The sequence below is a fragment of the Ammodytes marinus genome (genome assembly GCF_949987685.1).
Source record: "Ammodytes marinus genome assembly, chromosome: 10".
Taxonomy (NCBI): domain Eukaryota; kingdom Metazoa; phylum Chordata; class Actinopteri; order Uranoscopiformes; family Ammodytidae; genus Ammodytes; species Ammodytes marinus.
In genome coordinates, this window is record NC_137214.1 from 10,397,808 (window position 1) to 10,412,522 (window position 14,715).

The 14,715-nt window shown below is 40.7% G+C and overlaps 1 protein-coding gene across 1 annotated transcript in view; it reads right to left on the reverse strand.

The window, feature by feature from the left end:
• LOC307256287 (testican-1-like) overlaps window positions 1-14,715 on the reverse strand; it is a gene marked incomplete at its 5' end in the record, with an annotated part of 103,375 nt that overhangs the window by 7,426 nt on the left and 81,234 nt on the right. Inside the window, 2 exons of the mRNA XM_080035200.1 lie at window positions 11,320-11,440; window positions 14,001-14,133. Coding sequence (XP_079891326.1) covers window positions 11,320-11,440; window positions 14,001-14,133 — 254 coding nt within the window. The remainder of the gene's footprint in view (window positions 1-11,319; window positions 11,441-14,000; window positions 14,134-14,715) is intronic.

Below are 14,715 nucleotides of genomic sequence, written 5' to 3' on the forward strand. Positions count from 1 at the left end.
TGAGTGCCTCATTTTCCATCTCGCTCTAACATCCATCTAGACGCCAAAGATTTGAGGGTTTGTATTTCCATTTGATACCCACTCCCTCAGGTGGTATCCTGTGCTTTTCCCACCTTGGACTACACTGCTCTCTCCATATTTTCCTCTCAAATCTTTTAGACTTTGCGTGACTCCCGATGCACCCCTCTATTATCTCTCACAATGTGACCCTAATTGTATTGGTGATTGGTCTTTTGTGCCCTCAACGGAGCCTTCAAGGCAGCGCTGCCTGGAAGACAATGTTAGGGGCACAACAGTTAGGGTTTGGGTTTTTGAGGCAGCGCTGCCTTGAAGGCTCCGTTGGGGGCACAAAACACCATCGAGCAATTGTATTGGACAGGCACCAACACTGCTGCCTGTGTTACGAGACCCCTTTGTTGGGCACTGGGTTAGGAAGCTGGGGCTGGAGGAAACAGGGCACAGCACAAAGCGATAAAATGGCCTGTTAACCTTTTCTTTCTTTCTTTCTTTCTTTCTTTCTTTCTTTCTTTCTTTCTTTCTTTCTTTCTTTCTTTCTTTCTTTCTTTCTTTCTTTCTTTCTTTCTTTCTTTCTTTCTTTCTTTCTTTCTTTCTTTCTCTTTCCAGGCCACAGCAAGGTCAGACAGTATTAGAAATTAATATGAGACACACAACCAACATCAAAGCCTTCCCATGGGCAGTTACAAAGATGACACTACAATACTAAGGTAGAGCTGGGTTTGATGTGGGACTCAACAAGTGATGTTGGTTCTTACAGTGAAAGCCCTGGTATATACTGCTGCCTATTAACACGCTGTACAGGCCAAAGAAAACATATTTGTTCATCTTGCACCAAAGCAGTGGTTTCCGGCCCTGGGGTTTGGTATTACTGCAAGGGGTCACAAGATAAATTCTAAGGCTCATTTGAATGATGATACCTAGATTTCTTCTTACAAAAATGGTTAGTTTACCACCCAAGGTGTTAAAAAATGTCTAAAATGGAACAACCAACAACCTGAGAAGGAAAAACCCCTATATAACTGCTCACAACTAATAGACATATAATGCAACATATAGTTAGGGGCCTGTATTAGACATTGCTTCATCTTAGAGGGTTTTATAGCAAAAAAAAAACGATTGGAAACCACAGCATTAAATGAACAATTTGTGCGACTGATTAGGCAAGGCCTTCGCCATTATTCATGTGACAACGTTTCCGTTATTAATTAAACTTGTGTAGACATATCTCATGTTATGCTCAATGTAGCAGATATTCATTTTGCCATGTTTTTAATTAATTTGGCTTTCTCTTCAATTCAAAGCTATTTTCAAGGCTTTTCAAATGGCTCATTCTTCTGTATGTGATGCTGCAAAACAGACTGGCTCAAGCAACAATGGTACAAGAAAAAAATACTGTGATGTGTAATATAAAGAGTATACACTCAGCAGACAACCACCTGTAACTACTGAAGACTCAACTTTGCAAATCACATACAAAAGAAGAACTGGAATTTCTATTATATGCGTTTAGCAGCATATATAAGAATGTTAAGTGTAACAAAAAACTTCAAGATCATATAATAGAATTGTAAGAAGACTTTGGCTGTTAAGTTGCTATTTCAGATCTCAAGATCCGATGAGAAAAAATGTCTCTCTTCTTCAGATATTAATACTCGTGTATCGTTAAGCCAAAACAGCTACCTCCCAATTATTCCAGTGGATATGCTCATGTGCTCAGAGACACAGATAAAGTGCTATAGATGGCAGAACTGATGTGTGGCTTCACGTCCAACCCATCACAAAACGTTTGACAGTGAACTTTTTCAGTGATAGTAGTCAGCCAGCCAGACGAAACCGGCTGCTTTCACACAGAATCGATCAGCGCTGCATCAGCTATCAAACACTGAATCTTGGCTGGGAATTACTTTTTTATCCTTCATCCTTTCTTCCTTCCTCCTGCCCTCTCACCTCGCACTTCCTTACTTCTACTGTCTTTTATGTCAGTTAACTCAGAACCAGACAGCCAACAAATAGTCTTACAATGTGGGCTACCCAAAGACACATACAAATTAAGATGTTGCCATTGATTCAATGGGTTATGATGTGGGCTACAACTTGAGCACTGTTTTAGCCTATATTGGCAGTGTTGGGCAAGTTACTTCAAAAGCGTAATGCGGTATTTATTACTTATTACTGGCATTTCAAAGTAGTTAGTTACATTACAATATTACTGTCTTTGAATTGTAAGGCATTACACTACTTTTACATTACTTTTGCATTACTTTCACCAAAATAACATGAAATATGGATTTGGTGTTCTCAATAGATCTTCTTGTGTTCAATGCAGCTCATTACACAGAAGGAGGTGACATGGTATGGCATAATGACTGAGCTAGGCTTAAGGCTAACACAAGTAGGCCTATGCTATATAATATAATGGTCACATTTATGGCTCATGGTGCAATACATTTTATAATAGAAATACTGTATCTTTAGGTATTTATTTAGCCTATATTAATATCAATAGAGCTAGAGCCTACTACTGTAGATTGAACAAGTAAATTGAGCCTCAAAGAGTTTCTTGCGTTCTGGCGACTTAAAAGCACAAACAAGTTGTTCACATCATCATCAACTTTTGCCTTTTTTAGTTGTTCCAAATAATCTGCCTTATCATCTTGCCATCTAATCTAAATGATAACAGCCCATTATGTTTGTTTATCGTCTCTCTTGCGTGACATTTTATAATAACAATAGTAGCCTAAATATATATCTCCTTTGCTAATTCAAAGCATCCACTCATTATGTCAACTTTTTGCTTGCCATATCTCTAAATAACTCCTAAATCCAGCAACACCGCTTCAGCATAAATAGCTTCGTGGCACACTATCTCCGATTTCGCACCTAACAACAGCGCGATTCATTTGCAGCCTGGACGCGGAGGTGTGTCACCTCCGAGGGGCTGCTCCGAGACTGACCGCCTCCTAGTGCTCTTAGACGGGGAGGGGCTCGCGGCAGCATACGCTGCTTGTTGAGCACAGATTGATACGTGCTTTCACGTCAGAGTCTCCAAACACCACAAAAGTTTTCAATAACTTGGGCAGTGAGACGGAAGCCAGTAGGCTCGCGCATCTTTGGAATCAATTGTAGCAGCAAATCGAGTTTTCTTCTCCTCTAGCAGTAACATTAGCGTGGGTTTTTTTCTCCTCTGCGAAACTCGCGGTGTTGGACAATTTGTATAAAAACAACAAACCAGTCAATTTCGGGTTTAAAATGCATTGTAACGCGCGTTTCTGAGCTATGTACCGCGTTACATATTACCATTTTTTTTGCTGTAATGCCTTACATTACCGCGTTACAGCAAAACGTAATGCATTACAGTAATGCATTACTTCCTGTAACGCGTTACTCCCAACACTGTATATTGGTATACATTGTTGGGTAATTGGCACCAATAAAAGTATGCCAAAGCAGTAATGAGTAGTTTCTTTTTGCGATATAGCCATGGATGAACATAACTGCCACCAAATAACTTTGATACCCAAAAGAAACTTAAAAACGAATTTCCAAGAGGGCAGGCTTTTCAATCCGTCCATAGGCCACCCCTTATCATTTCTATTTGATCGAGTAAGTCTGCCATATAAAAAGGTAAGGAACTGGCTGGTGGGTGGTGATCACCTTGAGACATCTGGAGTGGGGGTCTGATCAGATCAAGATAAAGGGCGGATGGAGAGAGAGAGAGAGAAAGAGAGAGAGAGAGAGAGAGAGAGAGAGCAGAGATGGGAGGAGGTGGAGTGAGGTGACACTCCTTAACAAGGTAACAGAGGGAGAAAGAAATGGGCTTAGACAGTCATCAGATAGGAGATATGAGGAGGATAGAAGGTCAGATTCATTAAAAAGATACAAGGGTATAGGTTTGATGTGCTTTGCCCAAAAGCTATCAGCTCTCTCCAGAACAATCTCAGTGGCCGAGAGCTAAGGTTAGCCCAGATAATGATCAGTAATGCACTGCCTCGCACAGACAACGGAGACAGGTAGAGATAGAAAAGAGAAAGGGACAAGGAGGGAACCAGTTTGAGTTTTAACCTTAAGATTGAGACTATTTTTGCAGAAATTAGCTTCTTTTTTTATCGGGTTAACCGGAGCGCTAAGATTATTTAGTATTGACAAGGGAACGGATATGACCAACAGACAGTCCTCATAACTGTAAAGGGAATGTGTCACTACTTTTCAAAATAATAATAAATGACCAGTACAAAAGGATATAATAATTTTGAATGTTTCCTGAACATCTGCGTCTATATCAATTACTGTACAGTATATAGTAAAAGGAACTGCAACCCCACATTCATGTATTATGTCTATTTAGACCTCAGCTGTAAGGGAATAGTAGATAGTTGCACAGTAGATATTTTGACCTATCGAAGTAGAACAAACACATATATGACTAGCAACGTTGACCATGGCTTTGTTTGTTAAATTGTCCCATTAAACCGTAATGACTTTAGGGTCTGGATAATTTAGGCATGTCAAACTACTTGTTTTATGCTGTATTCACACAATGTAACTATTAACAATAGGATAATCCCTGTTATGAATTGGGACTGTTCATGCAATATTCCAAGTAGGCTAATTATATTCCTTGTATGCACAGCAGATTAATATAATATAATAACCAAACATCCAAAGGTACGCATTTTGCAGACATATTTGGAGCAGTTCGCCAAGAAGTGAATCCAAAAAACAAAGTAACTGTTTGCATTTCCTTTTACATTAGCTGGGCTGGTTTAATTGATGTAAATCGTGTATTTGCTCTTATAAAGATACTAACAATGGTGGCTTTGGTTCACAGCCACTTTACAACTGATTTTTTGATACCTCTGTTTTTACATTGTGGGAGATGTTTTAGCCTTCACAAATTCCAAATATCCTCAGAACAACTTGATGCTAGTGTGAACCGTTTTTAAAAACCTATGCTGGTCATAGTGACAGTCTGAGCCATATAATATGACTGTGCCATGGTTAAAAAACATTGGCCGCGTTTCCCAGATTCGATCGTTCTTTGGGACCAAAGAAGGCTCGAAAGAAGGGTTCGCCTAAGAAGGAGCGCTAAGATACGGGTGTTTCCCAGATGCCATCTTAAGTGCCTTCTTTGGAGAACACGTAAGATGAAGCAAAAGAAGGTTCTTAGTGGGAGCTGTCCAACGCGGTGGTGCTAACACTGAATAAATCGATGCCAGGCAAATCAATCACCCACCTCTTTATCAGCGCATAAGTCACACACAGCGCCCCGTAGTGTGTGTGTGCGTGTGTGTGTGTGTGTGTGTGTGTGGGGGGGGGGGGGGGTGGTTGCGGGTGTGTGTGTGTATATGTGTCTGTGTGTGTGTGGCAGCAAGTGTATCCAAGTAGTAATCAAGCCCATTAGCGCATATATACACCCGTGGATATAGGCACACACATGTGAATAGAAGAAACCGGCAGCAAAAGAAACAAGCGGGCACCGTCGTTTACCGCGGAGGAGATGGCCGTCTTAGCGGACGAGGTCTGGCAGCACCGGGGAGTTTTATTCGGGGGAACAATGGGCAAAAAGAACATCACGGTGAAGAACCGTGTTAGGCAGGCCATAGCCGAAAAGATGTCCCCCTCCAGCCCATGTGGCCTGCGTGACTGGCGTGCTGTGAGGAAGAAGTGGCAGGAGTTCTAGAACCAAACAAAAAGGAAGAGTGCGAAGGTTTCACTAATCAATCTCCCTTCGTTGCAGGTGATGCAGACGCCCAGTAAAGACAGCGCGGAGTAACCCCTCCCCCATATGGTTTCAATAAACTACGTTGGTTTCCTTTTCAACCATGTATTGTGTGGATAATTTTGCATTGAAATGAGAGTGTCAAACCTATAGCAACAAAAAGTCCCAGGCAATTTGTAATTTATCTAAGCTAGGTTAATGACGTGTGCGTATTGTGCGCCCTTTCAACACAGCATGTTTTTCCGCTAATTTCCCACTTGTTACATGGTCACCTCAGAAACGTGGACACTATACTCCCACATACTGTATGCAACAATACTTCCTTAACATTCCAGTGCCATACTTTCAGGTAAAGCACCCGGACACTGCAGCAATAAATTATAGTGTGCAGGACGTTACATGTAGCCTACATCTGCTGGTTCTGTTTATTTATTTCAGTCTTCAGGCCTGACAGTTGATATGGGTGGTGTGGTGGTTGTGGGTTTATGGTTTAGTGATCAGTGCTTGGTGACCGGTGGTGAAGAGGTAGGGGCTGGGGTTGTTGGACCTCAGAAGGGGTTGATATGTTCCTAAAAACGCAGCGCAGCCAGGAGCTGCATCTCCGGGCTGAAGGCAAAATTGCAGCGGGTTGCTCTGGATGTGTGGAGACACCAGAGTGATCAGCCGTTGGATCTCCGCACGGGGCAGCCTTTACTTTGCCTGGACGGCCCGGTCTGATAGCACGTCCAGTGGGGAGAAGTGCCGACGCACGTATGCATTTATGTAAACCGTCTGGCTTCGCGCACGGCGAGGCTGTTGGTTCGCAGAGAGAATGTGTTGTATTACAGCCATGGTTTCTCACACGCGCGGACTTTGGCAACGCCTTTATAGCAGGTGGAGCCACTCTGGATGAGGTTCTGCTGAGTTAAATTAAATCTGTTTCTTTGATATCTGTGAAATGCCACAGGGTTGTTGATGTTTTTTTGTATGTGTAGTACTATAAACTCACATGTGTGTGGAAAACATAAACGTCTAATTCATTAAAACATTTTTTTTCTCTACTATTAGTCTATGTTTATTGCGCCAGGTCCGCATTGAGCATTGTTTTATTATTTGGTAACACTTTACAATAAGGTACACAAAAAAGAGTAGTTACTGTTCCGAAAAAGAGTAGTTACTCTTCCAAAAAGAGTAGTTACTGTTTTAAAAAAAGTAGTTACTGTTTTAAAAAGAGTAACTACTCTTTTTTGGAAGAGTATACTGTATCTCTGCAGGGACCCTTCACTCAGGTCGGCCCTCAAGAGAAAATCCCTGATCAATTGGCTTGTGTTAGTAGAGGATAGGAAGTGTGGAGTCAGAAGAGTGGGCAGCACAATCTGTCCTCCTGTACGCTCCCTGTGGAGTTTTGAGACAGAATTACCAGGAACAATTTAATTTAGCGGTGGGGTTTAGCCCGTCTGGCCTCTAACAGTTCCCATTTGTTTTTGTCAATGTCTTTGTTAGACAGTGTAGCTGTGAGAAAATGAACCATAATTGTTTCAATAAAATCTCATTGACCATAACCAGCACTGACTTTGGCCCTATAACACATGATCACCAGCAGCATTGCTTTGTGTCAGCTTGTTTTCTTGTTCCTCTGTGTACATTTGTTCACTTTTGCTGACAAACAGGCAAAGAGCCATGAATTGTCTGAACATATCATTGTGATTAATTCAATAATCAAGGAAGATCTTATCAATAAATATCGCACAAATGTAACAAATAACCTTTTATAGTGGTTTTGTCGTTTAAAAATGTTCCAGTTCCACACAGTTTTTGTCTTTTGTCTTTGACTTTCATAATATTGTAGATGCTTTGCAGGATCCATATTTACCAATTTGACCCTAAATAAAAGGGTTCAACTCTATTTGTAATATTAAAATAAGCATTCCTCACAGTCCTTTAATGATTAAAAGAGAGGGAAGAAATGTGAGAGAGACGAAACGTAGCGGTGGAACTTTAACATAGTAATCTGCAAAAGTAGAAGGTTGAGATGGAAAATAAATGAGCAACAGATAGAGATGGGAGAGTGAGGGAGAGATGTGACATGTCCCCCACACACCCACTGAAACTGAATATATAAGGTTATTATTGTGGTTGAGGCAAATGTGCTCGACAAGTATGCTATTTGAAGTCTTCCTCTCTGCCTCTTCAATTAGAAACAAATCATATTTACCCTGCACTTCAAATAAACAGTATGCTACAGCAAACACTTCGTAGGCCTACCATCTACCATTACCAATCAAACCCAAGAGTGAGAAACAGATGGAAAGACATACAGTATATTCACCCATACAAATATGAAGAAATGGATAAATATGAAGAAATATGAAGGTGAAATGAGGACGTTTTTGTGAGCACAGTCTTGGCCACATCGTTATCAGTCAAGCATATACAGGTGTTTTAAATTAGGCTGACTATCTGCTCTAAAATCACAGATAAGAGTATGGTATAAAATATAATGCTTATTAACCGTAAAATGTGTTCATATTTTCATCTTCCTGTGCCTTAACTACTGTATTACTGGTACTGTTTGTACCACCATGTCACGGATATGAATGTGCTTTAAATTAAACTCAGCTAAATAGACTGACTGACATTTACCCAACATAGAGGCATGAATTAACTGAATTGAATGACCCAGAGACTGCTAGAGATAATAATGTATATGAAAATAACAAAGCTCATCAAGCTCAATGGCATCAGCAAAGCCATTAACACGCTGCGAGGAAATACAACAATACACTACGTATGGACGTCTAACAAAACCTCTATATGATTACCTTTGCTTTATATAAATAATCTCATTAAAGCGCACTGCTACGTTGATGAGCTTAACTCTGTCAGTGTATAGCTTACTTCTCCTACTGTCAAGTCACCGCAAAACTTGCCTCACCTGCCCTCCACACACACAGACACACATACACACACACACACACAGACAGACAGACAGACAGACAGACACACACACACACACACAAACTAACAATTCATTCATTATTTGCACCTTTTCATTTATTTTTCTATTCCATCTACTTTTTGTTTTTTTACAACTGTCAAACAGGAAAACATATCATCTTGGTATTCTGGCTCAAGATGACATTTCATGCGGTGACTGGGAATGTCTCAAAACTGAACCAAAATTTGTTTTGAAATATGTCAAAACATTTGAACTATGTATGGATTTACTTGTCTCTAACACTTTTCAATATGACTGGACTCAAACTGAGGCTCCCACTGATCTTCACCTTTGTGTGTGTGTGTGTATGTGCTCTATACCAGCTATTGTGATATGAATGTTTAAAGTTACACAGACAAAATGTATAAATAGCAACTATAATGTATCAGCATTTATTGTCCCATCTCTAAAGGTACATTTACTCAGTGAGAACACCTTATGATATTAGAGAGATCCAGTGTAAGCAACCTTTGCAATCAATGCTGTAGAACACAACAATACTGTGTACTATAAAAATGATTCTCATGGAACTGCAGTTGATGATGTAGCTGTTTACCAGTCTGGAGTGACTGTTGAAACCCAATAACCGGTTGCTATTCGTAAACATAGAGGAGTGATGGCACATAGCAAACTGCTGCACGTTACCATAGGAACCCCGGTCTGACACATGACTTTCCTCACTCACTGCCACGTCCATCTGTTTACCATTTTCTGTTGCCGATCTAATGAGAAATTCTATCACTCTAACACTCACACTTCACTGCAAAAATTGCCACCTCCGAATGCACAAACATGTGGACCTGCTTTCTCACCGATGTGTCTGCGGACAGGCTGTACTGTGACAAAATACAGTGACGTTCACGAGACTAAGGTAGAGCCAGAGAGAGAGAGAGAGAGAGAGAGAGAGAGAGAAAGACAGACAGAGAGAGAGAGAGAGAGAGAGAGAGATAGTTCATATGGAAATAGCAGGCAATACTACGTTTTTAAACAATAAACTAAGAGTAAAGAGCCACATCCTAGAGCGAAAATACTGTTCAAGATCTGGAAATAGATTGTCTTTCCCTCCACACAAACTCATCCCCTCTTTGCACTCACAGAGCCGTGCTCTCAGCAAACCAAACGCATAATCATAGTTTTTTATTGAACAAAAGATTGAGCTGAATTAATTAGACAGCAATCAAGTTGATAAAACGCTTCGCTGTCACGGCATCACTTGCTCTCTTCTCACTCCATCATTCAGTCACAAACTAAAGAAGGGCAGTGTGAGATAAAGAGAAAAGCTGTCGTTAATTATCACTTTTCTTTAGTACTAAATGTTTCTAATGAGCCTCTGGATTCCTATTAATGCTTTCCTATCAGGGAGTCATTACAAAAGACCTTTCAGGGTAAGAATGTGTTTGTTTGTGTATTAGGGTTAGGCGATGTCCAAATATATATGTCCAAACATTTGCTAGATTGATGGATGTATGGATGAATAGATGGATAGATAGATAGATAGATAGATAGATAGATAGATAGATAGATAGATAGATAGATAGATAGATAGATAGATAGATAGATAGATAGATAGATAGATAGATAGATAGATAGATAGATAGATAGATAGATAGATAGATAGATAGATAGATAGATAGATAGATAGATAGATAGATAGATAGATAGATAGATAGATAGATAGATAGATAGATAAATAGATAGATAGATAGATAGAAATCGGAAGAACAAAGGCACACACATATACGCAAAGTAAAACCACCCCACTGCTTCCCCCATCTGTGGGAGAGAAAGTCTGTAACCATAACAATCCATCCTATTCCGTGCTGCTTTCCTTTAGATTGCATTTCTCCTCTGAAATCTCTCCATCCATCTACTGAAATCCTATTTTCATGACAAACAATAAGACACAAACCCTCGCTCCGTCACTGCTCTCTGTAGCTGTCATAATGCGAGTGGAGGGGTGATGTGAAGGGATGGGAGGGGGGAAGAAAATGACATGAGCAAGGGAAGAGGTGACAGGAAAGAAATGGAAACACTGTGAATAACCGGGAAATTTGATGAATTGCCTGTGAAAGTTTTTATTTTTTGTGTATGTGTGTGTGTGTGTGTGTGTGTGTGTGTGTGTGTGTGTGTGTGTGTGTGTGTGTGTGGAGAAGTTGTGACGGTGTGTTTCTGAGGCATTCACCTGAACCTGAAAATTGCTCAGAATACTGACTTTTTTCGCTTTGTCTGCACATTTATTGCCTTTGTCTATCCATCCCACCTTGCCATCTCTATCTACACATCCAGGCATTCGCATGTATACATCCATCCATCCATCCATCCATCCATCCACACAGTCATATCGCTAGAAAAAGATGAATTAGGTTTGACTGGCCCAGGTTTAGCTTTTACTGTGTATTTATTGCCTGACAAACTCACGACAGATGAAATGTACAGAGGGATACAGATTGAAACAAAGAGTATGTGACTGCATCCATTATAAATAATTTTACCCAGGTCCAAAGATGCTGTTGTGTGTGTGCAGTTAGAAGGATGCGAAGCCAAAAAGCTAGCTAGTCATCTAAACAGAACTTTTCTTATTTGCACAGATAGCGACATTACTCACAAGTCCTTTCAGTCTGATGTGGTGATTTGATGAGCTCCCGACCAGGCAAACAGGGACACAACCCATCACATTTTGCCGAGATTGTCTTCCCAGACAGGCAGTTTTGGAACTCCAACTTGCACTGTAAAAAAAGGCTGGAGTTTAGAAGACATAGGCAGTGACCAGGCATTGAAGGCTTAAAGAAAAGGCAACATAACCCTAACCCATTGGATAAAAGTCAGGACCGCTTTCCACCAAAATCAAATCTGCTTAACTTTATGGACTAACTGGGGAACATCTTTACAATTAAATTAAACTTAAGCAGGAAGACATTATTTACAGGCTGTATATGTATGTTATAACTGTGTTGCAAGTATGTAATTACAACCTACACCAAACACTTTCAGTATTGAACTTTCTTCACCAAGATGATTAAGTGAACTATTTGCTGAGACAGGATTGGTCATTTATCTTCCATGAACAGATGTGTCCATTATGCAGTAGACAGACATGTAGACACCATTACATTGTATGGTGTGACATTATATTATACACTGCTGTACCAACCTATAATGGAATGCAAAAAGCAAGATGGACTATGTCGGAATGTAATTTAGCAGTATAAATCTCATTTCAGGTAAATTAGAGGCAAGAAATGGTTCTGGACTATTTGGGGGAAAAACATCCAATTACAAGATCCTTCCAACAGGAATAGTGAAAACTGAAATGAGTTATGTAAATTCTGTTTGTCAGATGATGACAGGGTGTTTTTGTCAGGGGGAGAGCATGACTGTGCATAAAGCTGTCCTGTATGTCATTCACCACACACAGGCTTAGCTTTATCTTGGCAGCACTTTCATTTCTCATGTTCAAACTCCATCATTTCCTCCCTGTCACCTCTTCGGTAGTGCTGCTAATGTTGCTTAATGCAATTTGTTGACAAAAGGAACAGCGCTCTGTCCTGTTCTCAACATATTGAATTAGCTGTCTGGGGAGGAAGCCAGAGATAGATAGATAGAGAGAGAGAGAGAGAGAGAGAGAGAGAGAGAGAGAGAGAGAGAGAGAGAGAGAGAGAGAGAGAGAGAGAGAGAGAGAGAGAGAGAAAGCCAAGGAAATGGATGACCTCCCCCAAGTCACTGTCAGCACAACGAGAGGCCCCATGAATCTTTATCTTAGTCTCTCTCCCGGGGTTAATGTGGTTTTGATGAAACAGTGTTTTAACACCTGACTTGGTGGTGTACAAATAGAGAAGGAGAGGAGAAGCAGAGGAGAGTAGAGGAGAGTAGAGGAGGTGTGATTTAAGAAGAGGGGAGTAATGGACTTAACTTAGTGGGATGAAGCCTCTCTGGAGATAAGAGCACTGTCCTCTTAATAGGATATTGAGTGTGTGTGTGTGTGTGTGTGTGTGTGTGTGTGTGTGTGTGTGTGTGTGTGGTGACGTTGAGGGAGGCATGTAATGTAATAATAAAACATGAATAAGCTTGAGACCAGCAGCTGACTGGTGAGCAGAGTTTAAGTTGGGCCACAGGGACCCATCACTCCAGCAGCTAACTGAACCTCTCCCACTAAATGACCTGAGAGAGCAGAGACACTCTCCATGCCCTCCCCTTCCTTTTGTTCTTCCTCTCTCTTTCTCCTTCAACTCTTCTCCTCCTCGGCACAGCTTCAGGCAGGTATAGGTCATTAGGTAAGGTTCCCTATGTCCCAGCTTCCTCATACATAAGGAGTTGGAACTCAAAGGTTGTTTCATGTACTTCTGGGTTTGAGGCTTAACCCTGCATTTTCCAGCAGAGCAGAGCAGAGCAAATGTAAGGATGGACATCAAGCCTCCTGGATAAGAAAACCCAACCACAGTTGAACTCCCTCTCTTTTAGTTAATCCTGTCTCCTCAAAGATCCTTACTTTATGTGTGAGGAATGTCACTGACTGAGACACTGCAATTTTTAACCCTTTGGTACACAAGCTATGAAAACCCCCTTCTAATGTACAACATACTGCGGGTCAAAAACGACCCATATTCATTTCCTATGATATTTCCTAAATAGCGAAGTGCCTACACATTATATTTTTAAATACGAGCCCTCAAGTATAAGATGGGAGTTTGGAAAACTTTTCCAAATTGTCCAGATATGATTTGTTTAACTGCTGAAAAGACTTCTGATAGTTGACCCTATTCTAAGTCATTTGCATAACAGACAGATAAAAGTACGGCTCAAATCGACCCAGCGGAGGAGGACAGGAGTCGATACATAGATGAAATAAAGTAGGGCAGCAGTGGGAGCAGTGCAGGCAGGAGAAAGAAAGACAGCGAAGTAAAAGGAGTGAAAGGGTGACATAAGATGAGGACGATTACAATATTAATATCTATCAAGAAAAAGGAAGACTATAACTGTAGATTCTTCCAAATATTTACACCATAAATTATGTACGTAGCTCAGCAGCTTCTTCAAGTTGTGTTGTATGTCCTGAAGCAAGTCTGTCATTGTTTTAATGGGTGAAAACAAGCTGAATAATTGATCGATAATATTTGATGTGAAACAGAGAAAAATGAAATGACACACTTAAAAGTGAGGCAAGAGTATAAACTAGTGAGAGAGAGAGAGAGAGAGAGAGAGAGAGAGAGAGAGAGAGAGAGAGAGAGAGAGGAAGAAGGGAGTGAAACTTTAACTTAAAAAAGGCAACTGGGAAAGGGGATGTCTCACCTTGGAGGAGTAGGTGTGTCCATCAGAGCCACACACTGGACTAGACTGAATCGCTGAGCAGACCCTACATTTCCCACGAGCCACCGATTCAGCCCTGTGCCTGTGGCCTGCACTGCCCTTCCTGGGTTTCACGCTGAGACAGACAGAGAGTGGGGGAACATTAATTCATTTCACAGTCATGAATCTGAATTTCTTCATTTCTCAGTAAAACATAGCCCAGGTCTCCTGCATATACGGGAAATTCTAAAATGTATTTAGTACATTCTCTCCAATATTACTCTCATGCATTTATGTTGGAGGGACATTTAGAGTAATAACTATTCAGGCAGGAATATTATTCAAACTAACAGAATTGGTGTCCTACTGAGCTGAGTCTTGAGTGTGTTAATGGTTGTCAGGGTGAGCTAAAGCAGAGTGAATTCTGCTTGGTCCATTGAGGCCTTTTCAATAACGACTGTAATTATCTTTGAGCCTGATCTCCCACCATTTTCTATCTAAGTGCTCTCACTGAACACCCCGCTGCCTTCTGATCCATTGAGCAGAGGAGAAATTAGAGCCAGACACACTCCTTGCAGAGAAACTAATGTGACGACAACAAATGAACAACAGCTATTGAAGTGAACAGGTGGGCTATTCCAAAAAGTTGAAATCTACCCTCTAAAATCTACATCTACAAACTCCCACACAATGTCTCACTTACTGTTGGAAGATTATT